Below are 23,645 nucleotides of genomic sequence, written 5' to 3'. Positions count from 1 at the left end.
TGCCGCCACCACATTTCAACTAAAGAGTGCAGCACTGTGCTCTCTTGATTAAGGATGGCGGATGACAGCTGTCAGAAAAGCACGTGAGTTTGTAAAGCACTTCGAATTTGCCGCCACCACGGTGCTCTGTTGATTAAAGATGGCGGATGACAGCTAACGAAATTGCCCGCAAAAGGGCAGCACGGTGCTCTGTAGATTAAAGATGGCGGATGACAGCTGACAGAACGTTTCAAATTGCCCGCTACTACATGCAATAAAGAGGGCAGCACGGCGCTCTGTAGTTTAAATATGGCGGATGACAGCTGATGAAATTGCCCTCATGATAGCAGCACGGCGCTCTGTTGATTAAAGATGGCGGATGACAGCTGTCAAAAAAGCACGTGGCTTTGTTTCCATAACAAGAGCATGTAGAATTTACCACCACCACATTTCAGCTAAAGATTGAAGCACCGTGCTCTGTTGATTAAAGATGGCGGATGACAGCTGACGAAATTACCTTCAAGAGGGCACCACGGTGCTCACTTGATTAAAGATGGCGGATGACAGCTGTCAAAACAAAAGCACGTAGATTTGTTTACTGATTCAAATCTCGCGCTAGTAAGGTTAAGTTAGCAGCACTAAGGTTTAGGCCCGTCAAGATGGCAGTACTGAGGTTTACGATACGTTGTTGTCTGTCAAAAAACACGTGGATTTGATTACCGATTCAAATCTCGCGCTAGTTATGTTAAGTTGGTACCACTAGGGTTTAGGCCCGTTAAGATGGCAGTACTGAGGTTAGCGATGCGTTGTTGTCTGTCAAAAATCACGTGGCTTTGTTTACCAATTCAAATTTCCCGCGGGAGGAGGAGCAGGCCCCTGGAAAGGCCTCCCGGGTGGTGGTGGTGGAGGAGGCCACTGGGAGCCCGGTGGCGGTGGTGGCCGCAGAATCCCTGTAGTATACTACTATTATTATTCCTTTTTCGTTCCGCTAACTGCTTTTACGTTTTGTGGAAAAGCTGTAGTGCCGGAATTTTGGCCCACAGGACTTCCTTTACCTGCCAGTAACTCTACCGACACGGAGCTGACGTATTCGAGCACTGTCAAATACCACCGGACTGAGCTAGGGTCGGGCGTCTCACCTTGTGCTCGGAAAGCCAGCGCCTTAACCGTCTGAGTCACTGAGCCCGGATTGATGGAACAAGGACTGGGAGACACGTGTGTCACACGCTGAAAAACCGCAGGGAGAGAATTTTCATAGAGAATTGGAGAGGGAGGGACAACACAATTCGGGATGTTGTAATAAATCTTAGAGACAGTGATTCTGAATCCGACACGAGTAACGATGTAGACGAGCAGGAAGAGGATGAGTAAGTCTATTTTGACACCAGGAAAATGCTGAGACTGTACCCTAACTAACGCCATGGCCGCTAGTGTATTGCGGCTGATGACGTCATCCGAAGGTGAACCTATCCAGGCAGCTTGCGATAGTGCTAGAGAAGCCTGAACGGTGGCGCACACAAATATTTACGTAAGATTTGAAAGTACCGTATTTGATACTTTTTGGTGGAGATAAGGTGAGTTCATTACAGGACGAGTCCCAAAACTCTTTCCTTCCATGTTAGAATACATTTTCTACGATACATGGTATATTCATCGCGGGGAAACACACAGGAACAGAACATATCAGCGTAGCACATGAAATGTCAAAATACCCCCTGATGTATTCTATGAGGCCATGTACTCACCTGATACGGAAACTCCCCAGGCAAGGCGTCCCTTCCTCCAATTATTCTCTCGCCATTTCGTCGAAACGTGCGTCCCTCTGTGAAATGCAGAATAAAGAATGTATACATTCAGAGCAGAAAGTCATTCACCTTGTTGTGTATTTACATATAGATTAGTCCTTAAGCATAATATATCTCCTTCGATCTAGTTCCCTCTCTGGATCAGAGGTAGAGTGTCGGCCTCCGGATCCCACGATAGCTGGTTCATACCTGACAGGCGGATTCGGAATTTTGAAGGGTGGTAGAAAGTCCATTCGACAGACATTCCATCCCGTACGACGTCGGCCTGTAAAAGATCTCTGGACAGGTTTCGTGTCTACCCGACAAAATTAATTAAAACCTCAGCTATAGGCGCCGAAAAGAGATGCGGTTCACTTTGCCATCTAGCAGGCCTAGAGTGAAACGGAATGTCGAAATTGATGAGCAAGGAGATTAGGAGGAGATGGTTGCACACGGAACCTGAGGCCCCATCATTATCTCCGATCTGACGTTTTTAAAAGGGAAATTCTGTCCATGACCACGAAGTAATAGGAAGAGAATGAAGACCAGAGTTGAGAAGTGATTGAGTACAAGTGATCTAATTACTGATAACGAATATAATTTACTTCTTGAAATAAAATAGTAATCGATACATCCTAGTAAACTTTATAATTATTTCTCGCAGGGAAGCAAAAACGGGGAGAATTTAAGTGATGAGGAAGAGAACTTTTTTCAGTTCTAACAGAGCCAGTGGCTTCGTCATTTCTGGACCAAGCACTTTAATACCTCTCCTTTATTTCCAAAGACGTCAAATTTATCCAACAGTATCCATCACTGTTGTCAATGTTCCCAGGTGTTCCTTCAAGTGACTCTGTAGGGCGTATTTTCAAAGAGGTAATTTTACCAAAGAGATTAAGGCTTAACGATGATATTTTTAAGAAACAATTTTGTAAAGTCCATGGCAAAGTATTTGAGATGCGAAAGGTTATTAACTAAAATGAAGATGATAGGAGTAAGATTCAAGCTATCATGTTAAGTTTCACTCCATAACTACCGGTATTGAAGCATAGACATACAAATGAAGTGATATCTTTATTCCTTGCAAAATTTTGTATCAGCAGCCCCATGTGAAAAAATACTGATCTCTTTGAGGTAATTGTATTTGTAATTCTAATTAAAATCAATCACAAGCATTTATGTTGACAATTGGGCTGCAATGAGAACTGATGGTAGAATGAGTTCTTGCTTCAAGGTACTTACAGGGGTTAGACAAGGCTGTAATCTTTCGCATCTGTTGTTCGTAGTTTAGATCAGTTGTTCCTAACCTTTTGTGGCCCATCTCCCCTTTCTGGAGGTTGACTAACACCTATCGCCCATTTTCACTTTCATTGTATGTCTAAGTTTAATTTGAAGTGAAGTGTATATAATAAAGCAGTTTTATTATTTTTAAAAATTTTATTACCGTATATAAAACAGCCAAAGCTGTTTTATTCGCTCACTCTTAAATAAAATAGAAAAATTAAAATGTACATTGTGTTACAGATTTTTAAGAACAAAGAAGTGAAATAATTAACTAAGATCATTGACGTACATTTAGAAAACAGGAGTACATGTTTCCATTTTTAAATTGGAATCTGAAAAAATTGAGAAAGTTAACAGTTTAAAGTTTGGAAAAAATAAATGAAAGTTTGAAAACTTTGTTATTGTATTATTTTACCATGTCAATGGCTGCCTTGTGCTTGGTGGATTTCAGTTCAAGCTTGAATATCCGGCTTTATTTTCGTCAAGTTCAGGCGTAAGTCTCCTTTGTGGCCACTATCCAACTTATTTCTTTGTTTTGTGAGGAGCTGGACAACAAAACTAAATTATTTTCCAACTAAATAGGATATGTTGTTGAGAACGAGATGAGAAGTGGTTCCGTTTTTCCCCATAGTTGTGGATAAGTGTCCATAAGATTCACCCAGGCTAACTCGTAACCGCTCCGCTTGAAAATGATTTTCGCCTCACAGTCATACTTCAGATCTAGAAAATCCGTCTGCAAAGAGATATCAAGCTCATCCACAGCTTCAAACGAGAATGGATCTAGAATCCAATCCGAAATTTGTAACTTGGTCAGATCTTCAAATCTTGAATCCATGTCAGTTTTTAACTGGTCAATTTGTTCAGTAAAAATTAGGATTTTGTTTTCTGGGAGTTCAGGAGTCTCGTTATCTAATACTGAACACTTTTTAAGGGTCGGAAATTGAATCAGCTCTTTACGGCCAATATTTACTTTGTGAATATCAAACTTGGCGGTTAATGATGAAATAATTCCTTTGGCCTTGATAAACTTCATCTTGTTTCCTTCAAGCCTTATATTGACTTCGTTCATTTTTCAAAAATATCTGAAAGGTACGCAAGTTACAACTTAAAACAGGATCAGACTTGTCGAGAAACTCAGTAACCGTGTAAAATAATTCGAAGAAACGGCGCAAACAGTTTCCTTTGGAAAGCCACTTCACGGCCTTATGTAGAAGCAAGCGTTCGAATTACCCATAATTTTCATGGCAAAGTTGTCGGAACCGACGATCATTGAGGGAATTAGCTTTGATATTGTTGACACCAGTAATAGCCAGTTGTAGGGTTTCATGCAGGACACCACTCAATTTTTTCGCAGCCAAGTGTTGACGATGAATGACACAGTGAATAGTGATGACCTCTGGCACTACTTTCTTAAGGTGGGCTACAAACCCAGCATGACGACCTGACATGGCAGGAGCACTGTCTGTTGCGCAAGCGCTCATGTTTCTTAGGGGAATCTCTTTTTCCTCACAATAATCTTAATCACAGTTGATTCACCAATCTGTAATGCAAATTTACTTTTTTCAACAAATTGGTGGGTTTGGATTCGACGTACGTGGCCATTTCGTCAATTCGCCTGGAAACAGCATTGTTTTGAAAGGAACCGATTGACTTACATTATTACTAGGACCCTCGTCTAGCATGATTTGAAAGATTTTTTGGTAGCCGGTAAAACGAGAGTTTCGCCCACTGTGTGAGGTTTACCACATTTAGCGATCAATGAAGTCACCTCGTAGGAAGCAAGAAGACTATTGTCAAGATCGGCTGTTCGTCGCTCGTCTTTTAAATAACTTATTCATATTAGGCCATTTATCAGCTTTAGATCTGAGGTGTTGAAAATAACTAAGTCCTTTACTCACTTTAGCACTGTGTACTCTTGATAAATGATCTTTCATTAGCGAAGGCTTCATTACTAGCATATGTTTTATCGCACAAAAGACAATGTGAAAACTGCACATTTTGCGGTGACGTGATAAAACCGAATTTCAAATACTCAGCCGAGTATTGACGACACTTCATCTTTTCTTTAAAATCCATTGTGCATGAACTTCTACACTTCAAAACGAACGCTCAAAAACAGAAAAGACACGCACAAAAACAGATGGTGAGGCACACAAAGGCTAGTTGAAACTGAAGACGAATGTAGGTCAATGGCAATTGTGTTGTGATGGCAGGAGGGGGTAGGGGTTGAGTCACCGTCGGCCGCGCTGAGGAACAACAGGTGGGGACTGTGGAAGGGGGTGAGTGCAGTGAACTCGCCGGCTGAGAATAGCCAGTGACTCGTGCTACCCTGCAACCTCTACTGTACAATACTAATTTAACTTTTCCCCTTTGAACACTCATCGCCCCCAAATCACTCCTCACTTATTTATTGCCCCCTGATAACCCAAATCGCCCACTGGGGGGGGGGAATCGACCCCATGTTAGGAACCACTGGTTTGGGTGGATCATCTGATGAAAGATATAAAGCAGGGAATCAGTTAGGTGGAAATATAGTAAGCAATCTGGCCTATGCTGACGACTTGGTCTTAATGGCAGATTGTACTGAAAGCCTGCAGTCTAATATCTTGGAACTTGATAATAGCTGCAATGAGTATGATATGAAAATTAGCCTTTCGAAGGCTAAATTGATCTCAGTAGGTAAGAAATACAAGACAATTGAATGTCAGATTGGTGATACAAAGCTTGAACATGTAGATAATTTCAAGTATTTAGGATGTGTGTTCTCCCAGGATGGTAATATAGGTAATAAGTGAGATTGAATCAAGGTGTAGTAAAGCTAATGCAGTGAGCTCGCAGTTGCGATAAACAGTGTGTTGTAAGAAGGAAGTCAGCTCCCGGACGAAACTATCATTACATCGGTTTGTTTTCATATCAAGTTTGCTTCACGGGAGCTAAAGCTGGATGGGCTCAGCGCTCAGATGGCCTGCACTTAAACCGCAGTGGTACATAAGTTAGGAAATTGGTTTAGAAGGGTTATAGGGAGGTACATTCAGGGAAACGGGCGGCCTAGTGAGCGGTGATAAGGGAATAGGGAACTGGAAATCAAGTAGGGATGACATAAAAATGTTAGTGCTCAACTGTAGAAGTATTGTAAGAAAAGGAATAGAATTAATTTAATAGATATATACTTACCAGATATTGTAATAGGAGTTGAATCATGAGAAATGATATTATGGATGCAGAAATTTTCTCACTGAACTGGAGTGTGCATCGTAGAGATAGGATAGGAATGGAAGGAGAATGGAGTATTCATTTTGGTGAAAGAAGAATTTGTGAGCTACGAAAAAGTTAAAGATGACAAACATGAAATTCTAGGTGTAAGGATCATCTCTGAAGATAATAGGCAAACTTGATGGCTTTGGAGTGTACAGACCGGGAAAGTGTAGCGCAGACGCTGATTCAGAATTATTTGATAAGATAATCAGCTATGTGGGAAACGATAAGGAAAGGAACGTGATTGTAGCGGGTGATCTCAATTTACCAAATGCCAACTGGGAAGGTATTGCGAACGACAAGAAGCATGACCAACAAATGACAAATAAGTTAATATGGGAAAGGCATCTGATTCGGAAAGTGATGGAAGCAACTGGAGGGAAGGATATTCTGGATGTGGTGCTGGTAAAACCAGATGAGGTCTATAAAGAAACTGAAGTAATAGATGGTATTAGTGATCACGAAGCTGTTTTTGTGGTAGTTAAAAATAAATGTGAAAGAAAGGAAGGTATTAAAATTGGGACTATTAAGCAGTGCCATATGGCTGATAAAACAGACATGAGGGAGTTTTTAAGAAGTAACTATGAACGGTGGAAAACGGTAAAGAGAAATGTAAACGGACTCTGAGATGGGTTTAAAGCAATTGTTGAGAAATGGAATGTAAAAGTAGGTTTGTACCTTTAAAGGTGGTAAGGAATGGTAAAGATATATTATAACAGGGAAGTAAAAAGACTAAGTAGGAGGTGCAGGTTGGGAAGAAATAGAGTTAGAAATGGCTGTGGAAGTAAGGAGAAATCAAAGGAACTTACTAGGAAATTGAATCTAGCAAAGAAGTCAGCTAAGGATAACATGATGGCAAGCATAATTGGCGGCCATACAAACGTTAGTGAAAAATGGAAGAGTATGTATAGAAAATTTAAGGCAGAAACAGGTTCCAAGAAGGACATTCCAGGAATCATTAATTGACAAGGGGACTGTGTAAGCAAGGATCTTCAAAAGGCAGAAGTATTCAGTCAGCAGTATGTAAATTTTGTTGGTTACAAGGATAATGTCCAGGTAGATGAGGTGACTAATACTAAATAAGTATTAAAATTTACCTAAACCGGGCGGATTGGCCGTGAAGTTAGGAGCGCGCAGTTGTGAGCTCGTATCCGGGAGATAGTGGGTTCGAGCCCACTGTCGGCAGCCCTGAAGATGGTTTTCCGTGGTTTCCCATTTTCACACCAGGCAAATGATGGGGCTGTACCTTAATTAAGGCCACGGCCGCTTCCTTCGCATTCCTAGGCCTTTCCTGTCCCATCGCCGCCATAAGACCTATATTTGTCGGTGCGACGTAAAGCAACTAGCAAAACGAATACCTATGACAACAATGACATTTACAGTAATATACAAAAGTTGAAAACTAGGAAAGCAGCTGGAACTGATAAGGTTTCGGAGATATACTAAAGACAATGGGTTGAGATATATTACCATATCTGAAGTACTTATTGGATTATTGTATGCATGAAAGAGCTATACCAAATGAATGGAGAGTTGCTCTAGTAGCCCCTGTGTATATAGGAGAGGGTCATAGACATAAAGTTGAAAATTACAGGCCAGTCAGTTTGACATGCATTGCGTTTAAGGTTTGGGAAAGCATTCCATCTTATTATATTAGACATGTTTGCGAAATTAATAACTGGTTTTACAGAAGACAGTTCGGGTTTAGGAAAGGTTATTCCACTGAGCTCAACTTGTAGAATTCCAGGAAGTTATAGCAGATATCCTTGATTCAGAAGCTCAATAGGGCTGTGTCACGATTGACCTATCTAAGGAATTTTATAGGGTAGAACATGGGAAACTGGCAAAAATGTGTGCAACTGGAGTACAAAAAGAGTGACTAAATGGGTGGCTACGTTTCTACAAAACAGAACTCAGAGAATTACAGTAGGCAAAGCTTTTTCTATCCCTGTAATAATTAAGAGGGGAGTTCCTCAAGGCAGTATTATTGGACCTTTAAATTTTTTATATACATCAATGATATGTGTAAAGAAGTGTAATCAGAGAAAAGGCTTTTTGCGGGTGATTTATTCTGTACAGAGTAATAAATATTTTACAAGATTGTGAGCAACTGCAAAATTAACTCGATAATGTTGTGCGATGGACAGTGGGCAATGGTATGATGATAAACGGGGCTAAAAGTCAGGTTGTGAGTTTCGCAAATAGGAAAAGTCCTTTCAGTTTTAATTACTGTGTTGATGGGGTTGAAAGTTCCCTTTGGGGATCATTGTAAATACCTTGGTCTTAATATAAGGGAAGATCTTCATTGGGCTATTCACATAAATATAATTCTAAATAAAGGGTTCAGGTCTCTGCACATGGTTATGAGGGTATTTAGGGGTTGTAGTAAACATGTAAATGAGAGGGCATATAAGTCTCTGGTAAGACCCCAACTAGAGTATGGTTCCAGTGTATGGGACCCTCATCAGGATTACTTGATTCAAGAACTGGAAAAAATCCAAAGAAAAGCAGCTCGATTTGTTCTGGGTGATTTCCGACAAAAGAGTAGCGTTACAAGAATGTTGCAAAGTTTTGGTTGGGAAGACTTGGGAGAAAGGAGACGAGCTGCTCGACTAAGTGGTATGTTCCGAGCTGTCAGTGGAGGGATGGCATGGGAGGACATCAGTAGGCGAACAAGTTTCAGTGGTGTCTTTAAAAGTACGAGAGATCACAACATGAGGATAAGGTTGGAATTCAAGAGGACAAGCTGGAGCTAATATTCGTTTATAGGAAGGGGAGTTAGGGATTGGAATAATTTACCGAGGGACATGTTTAATAAAGATCCAATTTCTTTGCAATCATTTAAGAAAAGGCTAAGCAGCCAACAGATCAGGAACCTGCCACCTGGGCGACTGACATAAATGCAGATCAGTAGTGACTGATTTTATTTGATCTTATCCATAAATTAGAAATAACAGACATGAAAATAGCGAAAATGATTGCTGGTACAAACATGTGGGAACAATGGCAGGAGTGTACTCGGAACGAAGAGATAAAGGCTTAATTTGGAATGAACTCGACGGATGAATCTGTACGCACAAACCGGCTTCGGTGGTGGGGTCATGTGAGGCGAATGGAGGAGGATAGGTTACTATAGAGAATAATGGACTCTGTTATGTAGGGTAATGCAAGTAGAGGTAGACCAGGGCGACAATGATTGGACTCAGTTTCTAATGATTTAAGGATAAGAGGTATAGAACTAAATGAGGCCACCACACTAGTTGCAAATAGAGGATTGTAGCGACGTTTAATAAATTCACAGGGGCTTGCAGACTGAATGCCGAAAGGCATCACCCGCACCATGTCATTTTATGGTACGTTTGCCTTTTCTGAACTCTTCACGTTCCTACCGAAATCTTGTATCTATTGGGAACTATGAATCTTTCCTTTCATGTGTTGTTACCACTACGTAATCTTTCCTTATTCCGGTAGATGGCATCTCATACGTTTGCATAGTTCAAAGCATTTCTTTTCTGCCCCGTCTTGTTGGGTTATCTTTCAGGTGGGTAGCGTGGGGAGTTTTAACTTGAGAAGATGGAAGGATTGGATTTCAATGTCGCCTTTGTGGCATATAAAAGATATTTTAACAGATTCAAGATGTTTTTGTGCACATCCCGGCCTTTCGAGAATGTTAATTGCTTATGAAATCGAGGTATTTATTTTTCTTTAATCTTCTCTTGGTTTTATTATTGCTTCGTTCTGAGCTCACCATGGTTGGGTTAGTAAGGCTTCCCTCATTACGTGTGTTTCTAATTTATTTGTGTGTTAACTTTGATTTTCCTTTACCGATTCACTATGTTTGTTTTTGAGAACAGAAGGTGACACGGATTCATGTGTGTGTGTATGTGATTGTTTGCTGTGTGCCGTCCGAGACCTTTTACTCATGTCGCTTCATTAACATTCCGCTTGAGCTCATGTTGTATTATTTTATCGCGTCTCTGTGTAATTCATGTCCACTACATAGACTTGGTATGAATCCAAGCTAACAACGCGATTGGCCTGTTTCTGTGTGTTTCGGTGTTGGAGACACTCCACCTCTTTAAGATGGACCACTTTCTGGTTCATTTTGTCTGATCTAGATAGCGGTTGTGTATTTTGTTATGTGCTGTGCGTTGACGTTCTTATTCGTCCCATTATTCGGCGACCTAACCCCTTGGTCTCTGTGTGTGGGTGGTTCTGACGCTAGATCCGTGATAACTTTGGGTCTAGTTTACTTCATTTCACATTGCCGTCATTGGCTTTCTTTAACTATTTTCTAGTTTAAATGTTTTATTCTTTGCGGGATGGCTTTCATTTTATCTTACTTATTTTGCGTGAAACTATGGTAGCTTCCCTTTTTCTCTTTGCTTTAATTTTATGAGTTCGGTGCACCCTTCCCTCTTCTCCCGTTTTAAGCTCTTTTAATTAATGACCTTGTATTCTCGGGGGACGGGGAATTTTATAAACAATGTGTTGAGGTAATTCATGACAGAGTGCGGTGACTGCGACTGGCCAGACTCTCCGTATTATAATGGATATCTGGTAATGTAGGAGGAAGTGGTCTGACCTAAACGGGACGTCAGGAATCCCGTATTCCATATTGTGATTTAGTTTGCAATTATAAAACATTTCATTGCATATTATTTTAACAGCCTTTAGATTCCCTCCCAGATACATTTCTACATTTTGAATACATAATTATATTCAAAGTATCTGAAATATATCCACAATTAAATTTTTAACAATCTTTATGAACAATTTCGTGGACGGTGGGCAGACCCAGTGCGGTAGATTTGGTCAAAACTAGCAAAGACTGCCAGGAACTGGACCCGGGCCTCTTACAGATAACATACATATAATAGACGCAAATAAATAAAAATATAACAGTAATAAGGGCAAGAACTTCAATTTATTATGGAGAGAAAATCAAAAATGTTTGCATAGGCACATCAGGTGTAAACAACCATAAGTTTAGGGAATCATAAAATTCTCCCATTCATTTTATAAGGTAAGACATAAAGCTCACAATTACGTGAATTTGGAAATAGCTTAAGGGCACTTAGTAGTCAGAAGTTTGAATTATCTGAAAGAAAAATAGTTACAATTTTTTTCAGTGAACACCTTCCAGTAGATATCCCCAATATGAATACTGTATATTTCTGTTATATATTTCAACTAGCTGATGTACCCGTGCTTCGCTACGGGATTCTCAGAAAGACTATCTTTGTGGTTTTCCTGGCTACATTTAACTTAGGCCTTTACAAGAACGTCAACGTAGCATTTAAAGCTGAGAGGACTTTCCCTATTTGTGAAACTCACAACCTGACTTTTAACCCCGTTTATCATCATACCATTGCCTACTGTCCATCTCGCAATATTATCAAGGTTATTTTGCAGTTTCTAAGAATCTTGTAACTTATTTATTACTCTATACATAAATACATCATCTGTAAAAACGCCTTGTCTCTGATTACACTTCTTTACACATATCATTGATATATATAAAAACATAAAGGTCCAATAATACTGCCTTGAATAATTCCCCCTTAATTATTACAGGGACAGATAAGCTTCACCTACTCTAATTTTTTTACTTTTATTTTCTAGAAATGTAACAATCCATTCAGTCACAATTATCCAATTGCACTCATTGTTGCCAGTAGTCTCCCATGACCTATCCTATAAAATGCCTTAGATAGGTAAATCGCAATACAGTCCATTTGACTTCCTGAATTCAGGATATCAGGATATCTGCTATATCTTGCTGGAATCCTACACGTTGAGTTTCAGTGGAATAACCCAAACTGCCTTCTAACAAACCAGTTTAATTTCGTAAGCATGACTAATATAATAAGAAAGAATGCTTTCCAAAAGCGTACATGCAATGCATTCAAACTGAATGGCCTGTAATTTTCAGCTTTATGTCCGTTAATGATTCCTGGAATATCCTTCTTGGAACCTGTTTCTGCCTTAAAGTACCTGTACATACTCTTCCATTTTTCACTAAAATTTGTATGGCAGCCAATTATGCTTGCCATCATGTTATCCTTAGCCGATTTCTTTGCTAGATTCAATTTCCTAATAAGTTCCTTCAATTTCTTGTTACTTCCCCAGGCATTCCTAACTCTATTTCTTTCCAACCTGCACCTCCTTCTTTGTCTTTTTACTTCTCTGTTATAATATAGTGGATCTTTACCATTCCTTACCACCTTTAAAGGTACAAACCTACTTTTATATTCCATTTCTCAACAATTGCTTTAAACCCATCCCAGAGTCCGTTTACATTTCTCTTTACCGTTTTCCACCGTTCATAGTTACTTCTTAAAAACTCCCTCATGTCTGTTTTATCAGCCATATGGTACTGCTTAATAGCCCAATTTTAATACCTTCCTTTCTTTCACATTTATTTTAACTACCACAAGAACAGCTTCGTGATCGCTAATACCATCTATTACTTCGGTTTCTCTACAGAGCTCATCTCGTTTTACCGTACCACATCCAGAATATCCTTCCCTCCAGTTGCTTCCATCACTTTCCGAATCAGATGCCCTTCCCATATTAACTTATTTTCCATTTGTTGGTCATGCTTCCTGTCGTTCGCAATACCTTCCCAATTGGCATTTGGTAAATTGAGATCACCCGCTACAATCACGTTCCTTTCCTTATCGTTTCCCGCATAGCTGATTATCTTATCAATAGTTACGAATCAGCGTCAGCGCTACCTTTTCCCGGTCCCTACACTCCAAAATCATCAAGTTGCCTATTATCTTTAGAGATGAGCCTTACACTTAGATTTCCATGTTTGTTATCTTTAAATTTTACGTAGCTTACAAATTCTTCTTTCACCAGAATAAATACTCCCCGTCCTACCATTCATATCCTATCTCTAAGATACACACTCCAGTTCCGTGAGAATATTTCTACATCCATTATACCATTCCTCAGCCATGATTCAAGTCCTGTGACAATATCTGGTAAGTATATATCTATTAAATTTTTTACATTAATTTTATTCCTTTCATTGCAAATACTTCTACAGTTTATCACCAATAATTTTATGTCTTCTGTACTTGACTTCCAGTTCCCTGTACCCTTATCACCGGTCCCTAGGCCACCCTGTTTCCCTGAGTGTACCTCCCTATAACACTTCTAAACAAATTTTCTAACTTATACATAGCACTGTGGTTTAATTGAATGCCATCTGAGCGCAGATACCTATCTCCTAACCTCCCATTAAGATCTGGATATCTAACTCCCAGTTTCCCACATACCCACCCTATAGTCTCATTTAAATTCCGAATCACCTTCCAGTCAGTATCCCTCCTACGCAGTATTCCATTTATAACAATCGCCGCTTCCTTAAACTACACCCGTGCTGCATTTACCAGATCCCACACATCCCCAAATATGTTGGTACTTATACCTGCTTGTCTTACGTTGTTAGTACCAACGTGAACTACTACCACCTTCTCCTTTCCCTCCTCCTTCTGGTCTACTTTCCTCAGCATCTGCCGCAAACTAATTCGTGGATAACACTGTATCCTTCTTCCCTTGTCTGCACAAACTTTCTCCACATGTCTAACGATGGTATCTCCCATGACCAGAGCCTCAACCCTACCCACCTCATTTGATCTCCTTCCCTGCTTGTCAGTCCTATCTTTTCTGACAGGTGCAGATGCTACTTCCTCCTCTCTTTTCTCCCTCCCACGACCCTGTTCAACCTGTCTTTCCCTATCCTTTGTTCTACATTTCTCATTCCTACCTTTTTGTTTCCTCCTGCGTCCACACTTCTCAGCACTAGTTCCCTGTTTCTCATCTTCTCTCGGTTGTTGTACCTCAGTGACTCGTACCGATTTCTCACAGATACCTGTCCTGAATTCTGATGCTGAATGGAGCCCTTAGCCTGCAATCTCCTTCCCCTTAAAACATTTGACCACCTGTCTTTTACAATTCCCCTCTTCCCTTCCCATCCCTCTTTTATCCCTACTGTATCCTTTACATATTTTGAGGGAGGGCTACCTTCCTTCCTGTCCACTGAGAGAATCCTAATTATCTCTCTCAAACTCTCCAACTCCACCCTGATAGTCCTTGATGCCTAGCCACACCCACAGTTCCTACACTTGCATTGTTTAGCCATTCTTTACAGAATAATGAAAAGGTAAGAAAAATTAAATTACTTATTCTGTGCAAAATAAAAATGAAACGAAGGAAAACTTTTCTAGGGTAGTTCACAAAGATCACACGACAGTAAGGTAATTAATATAGACTAGTATTACTACACTACAATACTACTTAGTTGTGCCATTTATTTTACTTCAACATCCTAACAGAATGAAAACTGTTGTTAATTTCTGAAAACCGAAAGTATTACACAATTATAAACTGCAGTTAAGTCTACCCTAATTACTACAACAGAATTGTAGTAAGAGAGTTACAACAGATACCACAGATACTACAGATCAGATAATATAATATACTGCACAAATATTTCACAGCAATAGATTAAACACACTAAGTTAGAATAAGATTCTATAATGCATTACAATAATTTTAAAATATGTTCAGACGTATCCTAATTCAGCAGGTTGTTACTAGGCACAAACAGAAATGGAAATTTCAATTAAAGTTTGAAATTCGCAAGACTACTCAAAATAATAGAATACGCTGGCTAATTTCTAATAAGTTACTACAATACACTACAATAATTTTAAAACTTCGTTCAGACGTGTCCTAATTACAATACGTTATTACTAAGCACAAATAAAAATGAAAATTTCAATTAGGTTAGTGGTAAAGGAACCATTCCTCTCTCTTTCGTCGTGTTCCGCAATCATTTAACCTCGATCAGGCATTAAGAAGAGAAGTAGCAGTGACTGCCATGAAATATTTTGTCCAATTCCTGAAGAACCCTATCTCCCAAACTTGTTAATATAAGAACATGTCAAATGAGCTTAACCACCATCGTGTAATCAACTCACAATTAATTTTAATATTCATCTTGATTTTTCGTATAGTCTGTCCTCAGGGGCAATCTCCAATTGCGGAAGGTCGAAATAAATAGATAAATAAATAAATATATAAATAAATAAATAAATAAATAAATAAATAAATAAATAAATAAATAAATAAATAAATAAATAAATAAATAAATAAATAAATAAATAAATAAATAAATAAATAAATAAATAAATTAATTAATTAATTAAATAAATAAACAAACATGGTAAGAAAAGGGCAACTTAGAAAACTGGAGCTGAAGGAAAGGAAGATCCTGAGAAAAATCATGGGCCCTATTAAAGAAGAAGGCAAGTACAGAATCAGGCACAACAACGAATTGTACCAACAATTGGAGAGCATTACAACATCTATGAGGAAGAGGAGATTGAACTTCTACGGTCATGTCATGAGAATGGACAATCAGAGGCTCACCTCCAGAATCTTCCACACCATCTCTAGAGGGAAAGCGACTAATGCCAAGTGGGCAAGACTCGTCAGAAAAGACTTTCAAGAATTGGACATTGGTCCCAGTGAAATTTATGACAGGAATAGGTACAGAACGTTGATCAGAACATCAAACTCTCTCCAGTCACTAACAGCAAAAACAGTACGTCCGGGAGGAGGTGTGAAATGGACTCAGGAGCGAAAAGACATTCACAGTGCAAGGATGAAGGAGTACTGGTCAAAGAAGAAAGCTGCTAGAGATAAGAACCACGTGGTCCGTAGCAGGCCCAAACGGAACTAAATAAATAAATAAATAAATAAATAAATAAATAAATAAATAAATAAATAAATAAATAAAAAATAAAATAAATAAATAAAAAATAGGTAATAAAATAAATAATTTCGCATATCACGAGGAACCACTATACATTCACGGTTTTCGGAGACGCCAAAGTATCGGAATTTTGTTCCAAAAGAGTTCTTTTTCTCGTCAGATCAAAAGGGCATTATGATTGATGGAAACTACCTGAATCACCAGCGCTGCGATTGCGATATTGTTTTCATTAGCAGCAGTCTAAAGAACTGAAATCGATGCTGCATGAACTAAGGTAAGTCTCAGAGAATAGAGATCACCAGACCTCGGCTCAGATAGATCTTGCAGAGTGAACATGTGTTCTACATGCAGCGACGGACGGATTGCTACATGCATGGAAGACAGTGATTTAATCAGTTACCGCTCAACTGCATCGAGACCTGTCGCCCACGTGGCGGATTCTCTGTATTATTTGCTATCTCGTCTCTCTTAAATTGTTTCAAAAAACTTGGACATTTAATTATTCCATTCCGTAAATGAATATTTTCCCCAATTCATTCAGTTGAATTGCAACTGTATCTTGATAATATTATCTTTCGTACGTTTCAAACGTACATTCAGCTTTATTCGTCTACTAAGGTAATTCCACGCCATGTCTGCACTGAAATGAAATCGCCTATGGCTTTTAGTGCCGGGAGTGTTCGGCTCGCCAGGTGCAGGTCTTTTGATTTGACTCCCGTAGGCAACCTGCGCATCGTGATGACGATGAAATGATGATGAAGACGACACACACACCCACTCCCCGTGCCAGAGAAATTAACCAATTAAGGTTAAAATTCCCAACCCTGCCGGGAATTGAACCCGGGACCTCTGTGACCAAAGGCCAGCACGCTAACCATTCAGCCATGGAGCCGGACATGTCTCCACTGACAGCATGGAACAAGCCCGAAATGAGATCAGGAGATGATTCCTAATAATAATTCATTGTAAATAATATTGCACTTTATAATAAATATTGCGATTATTTTTACCTGAATCTGAAGATGAAAATATTTATAATTTAACACATGAACCACCTTTCCATTCTTAATATAAGAATATATTCGTTAATATATCACTCATCTCACGGAAAACCAGATAAGTCAGGTTTTTTCGTTTTCTTTAAATTTTTGCGGTAATCTACTAAGATCAATGCTCTCTATCATTTCACAGTAACAAGATAAGTCATTTCGTCGTAGTATTGAAGAAATAGCCAAACTTTACTTCCAGATTATCCAAGAATACAAAAGAGTCCCCGGTAAGAACCAGAGAAGTTGAGTTACCTTGTTAATATTTTTAATAAAGGTGACTTCAACCAGATAAGTCAGTTTTTCTTATATGTAATACATTTCCTGTGGTTATTATGAACGTGATATTATCATCTTGTAAATGAATAATTGGTAGTGAATCTACACAGCTGCCTTTCTTAAAAGAACTGTTAAAAATCTCACTAGTTAACAGTACTGAAATGTGATTTATACGCTTTGTTTTTTATTGGTCCACATAAGAAAGTAATGTCGGGCCAATTTAGGACAAGTGAGTTTCATTCACGATCCAAAGCAGATAATTCATTCATGTTTTGAATTAAAATACCACCAAAACTATTATAAAAAAGCTGTGTCATGTGAGACAAAATGGTTTGACAACATTTCGAGAATCAGTGATTTCGCATCGTTTATAAACAAAAGGTGCTTTATCTGAGAACTCTAATATCTTGACGTATCTTCTTATTCTCTGGGATGAATGATACGGAGGTCTCACGGGAGAGACTATCAAAATCCATTTCATGTAAGACTTTAACGTGACATTGTCATCTGATAAATTATGATCATAGTTAGGTGGTTTTATAGATAGAAATACGAAATATAGAACTGTAAATGTGAGATGTACAAAAGAATGATATTATCAATCCGCTGGAACAAAAATTCAGTGCTCGGAGTCCATTTTTGCTTTTATGGTAAGCTGTTTCGTCCCCCTTTACACTGAATGCTTACCTCCGCCAGAGTTTACTACGGCGACCTATCTGCGTTGAGTGTTGTAAGCGACACTTCGAACAGCACCATCTTTCACCTCTATGCGATTCACAAAATCACGGTAACATATATGATGTATAAATCCAATTCAATGTTTTGCAACACACGTTAATAGTCCAGAACAACTTATCTACCGCACCATATCATTTTATGGTACGTTTACTTTTTCTGATGTCTTCACGTCCCTAGCGAACTCTAGTATCTATGAACTATTACTCTTTCCCATCATGTGTCGTTAGCACTATGTAATCCTTCTATATTCCGACAGATGGCGTCTTATACGATAGGTCAAAGCATTTCTTCTCGCCCCGTCTTGTTGGATTATCTTTCTGATGGACCTTTTTTGAGATCTTTTGACTTGAAAAGATGGAAGGATTCGATTTTCAAGTCGCTTTTATGGCTTATAAAAGATATTTTAAGAAATTCAAGATGTCTTTGTACACATCTCAACCTTTTGAGTATGCTGTTTGCTTATATAATCGAGGTATTTATTTTTCTTTAATCTTCTTTCAGTTGGGTTAGAAACGCTTCCCTCATTAAGTGTTTTTCTGATTTATTCGTGTGTTAACCTTGATTTTCTTTTATTGATCCGCTATGTTTATTTTGAGAATAGAAGATAACACGGATTCATGTGTGTATGAGATTGTTTGCTGTGTGCGACCGAGACCTTTTACCCATGTCGCTTCATTAACATTCCGCTTGAGCTCATGTCGTATTATTTTATCGCGTGTTCTGTATAATTCATATCCATTTGATAAATCTGGTATGAATTCAAGCTAACTACGCGATTTGCCTGCTTCTGTGTGTTTTGGTGTTGGAGACACTCCGTCTCTTTTGATGGACCACTTTCTGGTTCATACTGTCTGAGCTCGAGAGCGGTTGTTTATTTATTATGTGCTGTATGTCGACGCTCTTATGCGTCCCTTTATTTGCGACAACCTAATCTCTTGGTCTCTGTGTGTGCGTGTGTGGTTCCGACGTTTGATTCGTGATACCTTTTGTGCTTAATTTACCTGTTTATTGCTCGTTTCATATCGCCGTCATTGGCTTTCCTTACTTATTTTTTAGTTTAATATGTTTTATTCCTTGAGGGTTGTCTTTCCATATTTTCTTGTTGTGTTGTGTGAAACTATGGTAACCGCCCCTTTTGTTTTTTCTCTGGTTGAATTTTAAGAGCTCGGTGCACCCTTCCCTCTTCCCCATTTTATGCTCCTTTTACTTAATGTTATTGTATTCTCGGGGGATGTGATTTTTATTATTGAGAGTCTTGATGCCTTGACGGTGGAATCTAATGAGAGTACGTTATGATGTGAGGCCATTACTCTCTAATCTTATGACTGCCTTGACCTGACGTGCTATCAAGAAATGTTTGGTACCGTCTAAATTCATATGCTTCAGCTAATTTTATGCTAAACTTTGCTTCACGACCTTTACGAAGGTAAGCGTTTGTGAAAGTACTTTTACCATTGAGTCTGGTGTATTTTAACACGTTCAGTACCTGCTTCTGAGCGGGACACTTGAATGCCTGGACCAGCCATTTTCATGCCCGGCCCTCTTGACGTGGATCACTTAATAAAATTTACAATTACTCCTAAACTACAAATGTTAGAAAAATAATACTCTGTGCTTACCTCTAGGAAATATTTAGGGTGTGATATCTGGTGTCACAGGTTTCAAAATACCTCTAATTCTATACAGCCTATCTGTATTTTCGTCATAATGATTATTGTCACCGAAGTGAAGAAATGAAAGAATATGAATGAAGCGTATTCGGAACATTGTTTTAGAAAATATCAGAGTATGAAGAAAAGGATCTTCGGTCCAGTACATATTTATATCAGGATTTTGGAGTAATCGGTTTACACGATTGCATGATCGAATTCTTTGTGAAAGACCGGGGCGCTGCACTTATCACTTACTCGCGTATAGATTGGTCTGCTCACACACATACTGATAAAATTCGTCATTCATGAAAATACTCACGTAACTCAAAATATCCTGCTTATTTTCTATTTGAACATTTATACCTGAATTCTCTGTAAATGGTGGAACAGGTGGACAATAACTAGGATGATCTGTATCAGGCACTTCACCTTCCTCTATAGGCCTATCGCATTCGGGAATCGGAATTTCCTCGTCACTCTCACTTTCACTATCTGAGTCTATTTCAGGAATAAGTTCATCACCAGAATAATCGTTGTGAACAATATCTAATAATTAATCTTACGTAAGAAACTTTGTTTTATAAGCCATTATACTACACTCAGTAAGAGTGACATGCACTGCATTGGAATCTCAAGTATAGTCTTGACGCGCGAGGAAGTGCTGAGATATTCCCGCTAAAACAGCTAAGATAAACATGAGCACACTCAACGCGAGGGTCAATCAACTTCCTGCTAAAACCAGTAACGCTGACTAAGGTGTAAGAATGCATAGATGACGAATATAAACAGCATTGCTTCGCGCGGAACATTAAACGTCTTACGCCGTCCACGGTCCGCAATGAGTTAATCACGGGCCACATATTATTTGCATTACCCATTTGATTTTTGCCCCCTTGTTTTACTTATACTATTTTCAGTTGATTTTCTCTCAGTAATAAATTTATGTTCTTACCCTTATCACCGTTATGTTTTTTATTTTTATTTCTTTGCGTCTCTTATATGTTTCTTTTATCTGTAAGAGGCTCGAGTCCAGTTCCTAGCAGTTTTCTTTTCGCTAGTTTTGACCAAATCCACTGCACTGGGTCTTCATCGTATCCCTAGTGTCAGTTCACGTATCCATTGCACCAGAGAGTTACAGGAAAATCCATTTTTGTAAATGGGCTATTGGAGTCTCAAAATTACGAGAATACATGTGTCATATCCTTCTAGAAGCTTGGCCAGGCAATGTATATAAAGACGCAGTCTTGAGGGTAGAGTGAGTTGTTTTAGTGAGAGTTGTGAGTGCAAGTCGTTAATCGAGTAGGCCTACGTAAATTTATGATGTGACTTTGTTGGGTTGGTAGTTGGTTGACATGAAAGTATGCACTCTTTTTCTTATTCATCGTAACAGTATTTTGTTCGAGAGCGTAGTGGTCAAGTGTTGAAAATGGCGCTTTATTGATGTGTATGTATAAGTTGTGAATAAAATAGTGTAGACAAGTGACAGCATTTCGTGTGTGGATACAATACAGTGTCCTTATAACGACAAGTCATGCATGTGCGCACCACACAAGCATCTTCATTGTGTCCTACCATAATTTAGTAATTATAACACTCCCTCACTGTTCGAAGAGCTTTAGTAAACTGCATTCAACGTCCATCTTTTGCCACTGTCAGTTCTAATGTTGAGGAATATAAAGCTTGTCCATTATGTCGCTCGAGCTTGCCCAGAGGAATGCATTCTTCCTAGACAACCTCTTTAGGTCTGTTTCAGTTTCTGCGCAACTGTTGAATCACCCCGTGTATGGCCTGCTGGCCGTGAGCATTAAGGCGTCATGACCGTTCGGAATGTTGGCAGAAGAGGTGGTGCTGTACAACTTGTAATTACCAAAACCCCGAGTTCAGTTCCAAACCTCTCCACAGTGAGCGCATATGACGCTGCCGATCGTGATACACCCGTCGGATGGAGACGTTAAACCTTGGAGTTATTCGCCAGGAGGCATGATTTTTTCACATTAACGATAAACGCGACAAAAGATATTTTGAAGTGATTTCGAAATATCCTAATGAATCATAATGATTGTGGTTTACATCGGGCGAGTTCGCCGTGTGGTTAGGGGCGCGCAGCTGTGAGCTTGCATCCAGGAGATAGTGGGTTCGGACCACACTGTCGGAAGCCCCGAAAATTGTTTTCCATAGTTTCCCATTTTTAGACCGGACAAATGCTGGGGCTGTACCTTAATTAAGGCCACAACCGCTTCCTTCCCACTCGTAGGCCTTTCCTATCACATGGTCGCCATAAGACCTATCTGTGTCGGTGCGACGTAAAGCAAATTCTAATAAAATAATCATTCTGGTTAACAAATTAGTGATTAGTGATTACAGCGGATCCGTCTCTGTGCTGTAATGGTTAGTGTGATTAGCTGCCATCCCCAGAGGCCCGGGTTCAATTCCCGGCTCAGCCACGAAATTTGAAAAGTGGTTCGAGGACTGGAACGGGGTCCACTCAGCTTCCTGAGGTCAACTCGGTTCGATTCTCTCCTCAGCCATCCTCGAAGTGGTTTTCCATGATTTCCCACTTCTCCTCCAGGCAAATGCCGGGATGGTATCTAACTTAAGGCCACGGCCGCTTCCTTCCCTCTTCCTTGTCTATCCCTTCCAATCCTCCCCCAAGGCCCCTGTTCAGCATACCAGGTGACGCCGCCTGAACGAGGTACTGGTGCTCCTCCCCAGTTTTATCCCCGACCCAGAGTCTCACACTCCAGGACACTGCCCTTGAGGCAGTAGAGGTGGGATCCCTCGCTGAGTCTGAGGGAAAAACCAACCCTCGATGTTAAATGGATTAAGAAGGAGAAATTACAACGAATTAAAACGACAAGGACAGTTTAAACCGATACGAGCTTAAATGGAGCGAAATTCATGGATAATAACTATCACGTGTGTGAAGGGAAACAGAAAACACGATAAGTATTTCTCATTTCGACGGAAGTATGTCTTCGTATTAACATTGAATAAAATCCCTTAACGGTATGGCTATACGGGATGAAAGCTGTGGCCAGGTAGGATGAAATGGTAATTTGGTATGTAATCTTCATTAGGGCTACATTATAGTTCTAATCAAGATTACATAAGGAATAACGAATGGTTATCAATATTGTTTCTCTTTATTGAGTTATCTTTCACACATCTTAAGAATTAAACCTTTTTATGAATGATTTTAGGAAATGATTAAAGCGAAATTAAAGAGATGGGGTCAGCCCTATTTCGCGATATAACGTGAAAAGTGGTTTCCTTTCCGTGAAATCGAACATAAATTAATGCGATAAAGTCATGTCCCTACTCATGGTCATCAGCATATTGGTACTGACGCGCAGATCAGCCACACGTCACCCCATCCTGTACCATGGCGAGAACACTCCACTCTTCCTAACAATGAACAAGAATCAAACATCCATGCTTACCAGCAACACACGCCTGCAGTAGCCATAACGTGTAAAACTCAACAGCGAACTTGAGGCTCCCCATTATTGTGATTACACCGTGGAAAAGGGATGTGGCTATATAATGCAGTTAACTTTATACAAATGTGTAAGATAGCATTCAGAGTACTTCTACCGTTATCAGCCGATACAAGTGCACTTATCGAAGACCATTTTTAATTTCGTGATGAAGCAAACAGACTGATAATACGTTGTAACTAGACGTGAAGTAACTGGTATGTTTCGCAGTCTGTGAACTCCTCAATATCTATTGCACAAGCCGCCACATTAGAGATTCCTAACACGTTTCAAAATTCTGAAACTTTCTTCTCGCTTTCCTCCTGATACAGGTTACCATCTTATATAATGGTCAATTTACA

General features: G+C 39.4%; 1 protein-coding gene across 1 annotated transcript in view; it reads right to left on the bottom strand.

Annotated features, from left to right (window-relative positions):
* Positions 1-23,355, bottom strand: part of LOC136883321 (trypsin) — a 162,247-nt gene extending 138,892 nt beyond the window's left edge. Inside the window, exons 1-2 of the mRNA XM_067155560.2 lie at positions 23,248-23,355; positions 1,725-1,801 (exon numbers count right to left, since the gene is read on the bottom strand). Coding sequence (XP_067011661.2) covers positions 1,725-1,801; positions 23,248-23,311 — 141 coding nt within the window. The 5' untranslated portion in view covers positions 23,312-23,355. The remainder of the gene's footprint in view (positions 1-1,724; positions 1,802-23,247) is intronic.
* Between the last annotated feature and the right edge of the window lie 290 nt (positions 23,356-23,645).

The sequence above is a fragment of the Anabrus simplex genome, chromosome 1 (genome assembly GCF_040414725.1).
Source record: "Anabrus simplex isolate iqAnaSimp1 chromosome 1, ASM4041472v1, whole genome shotgun sequence".
NCBI lineage: Eukaryota > Metazoa > Arthropoda > Insecta > Orthoptera > Tettigoniidae > Anabrus > Anabrus simplex.
This window is presented reverse-complemented; position numbering and strand designations above follow the sequence as displayed.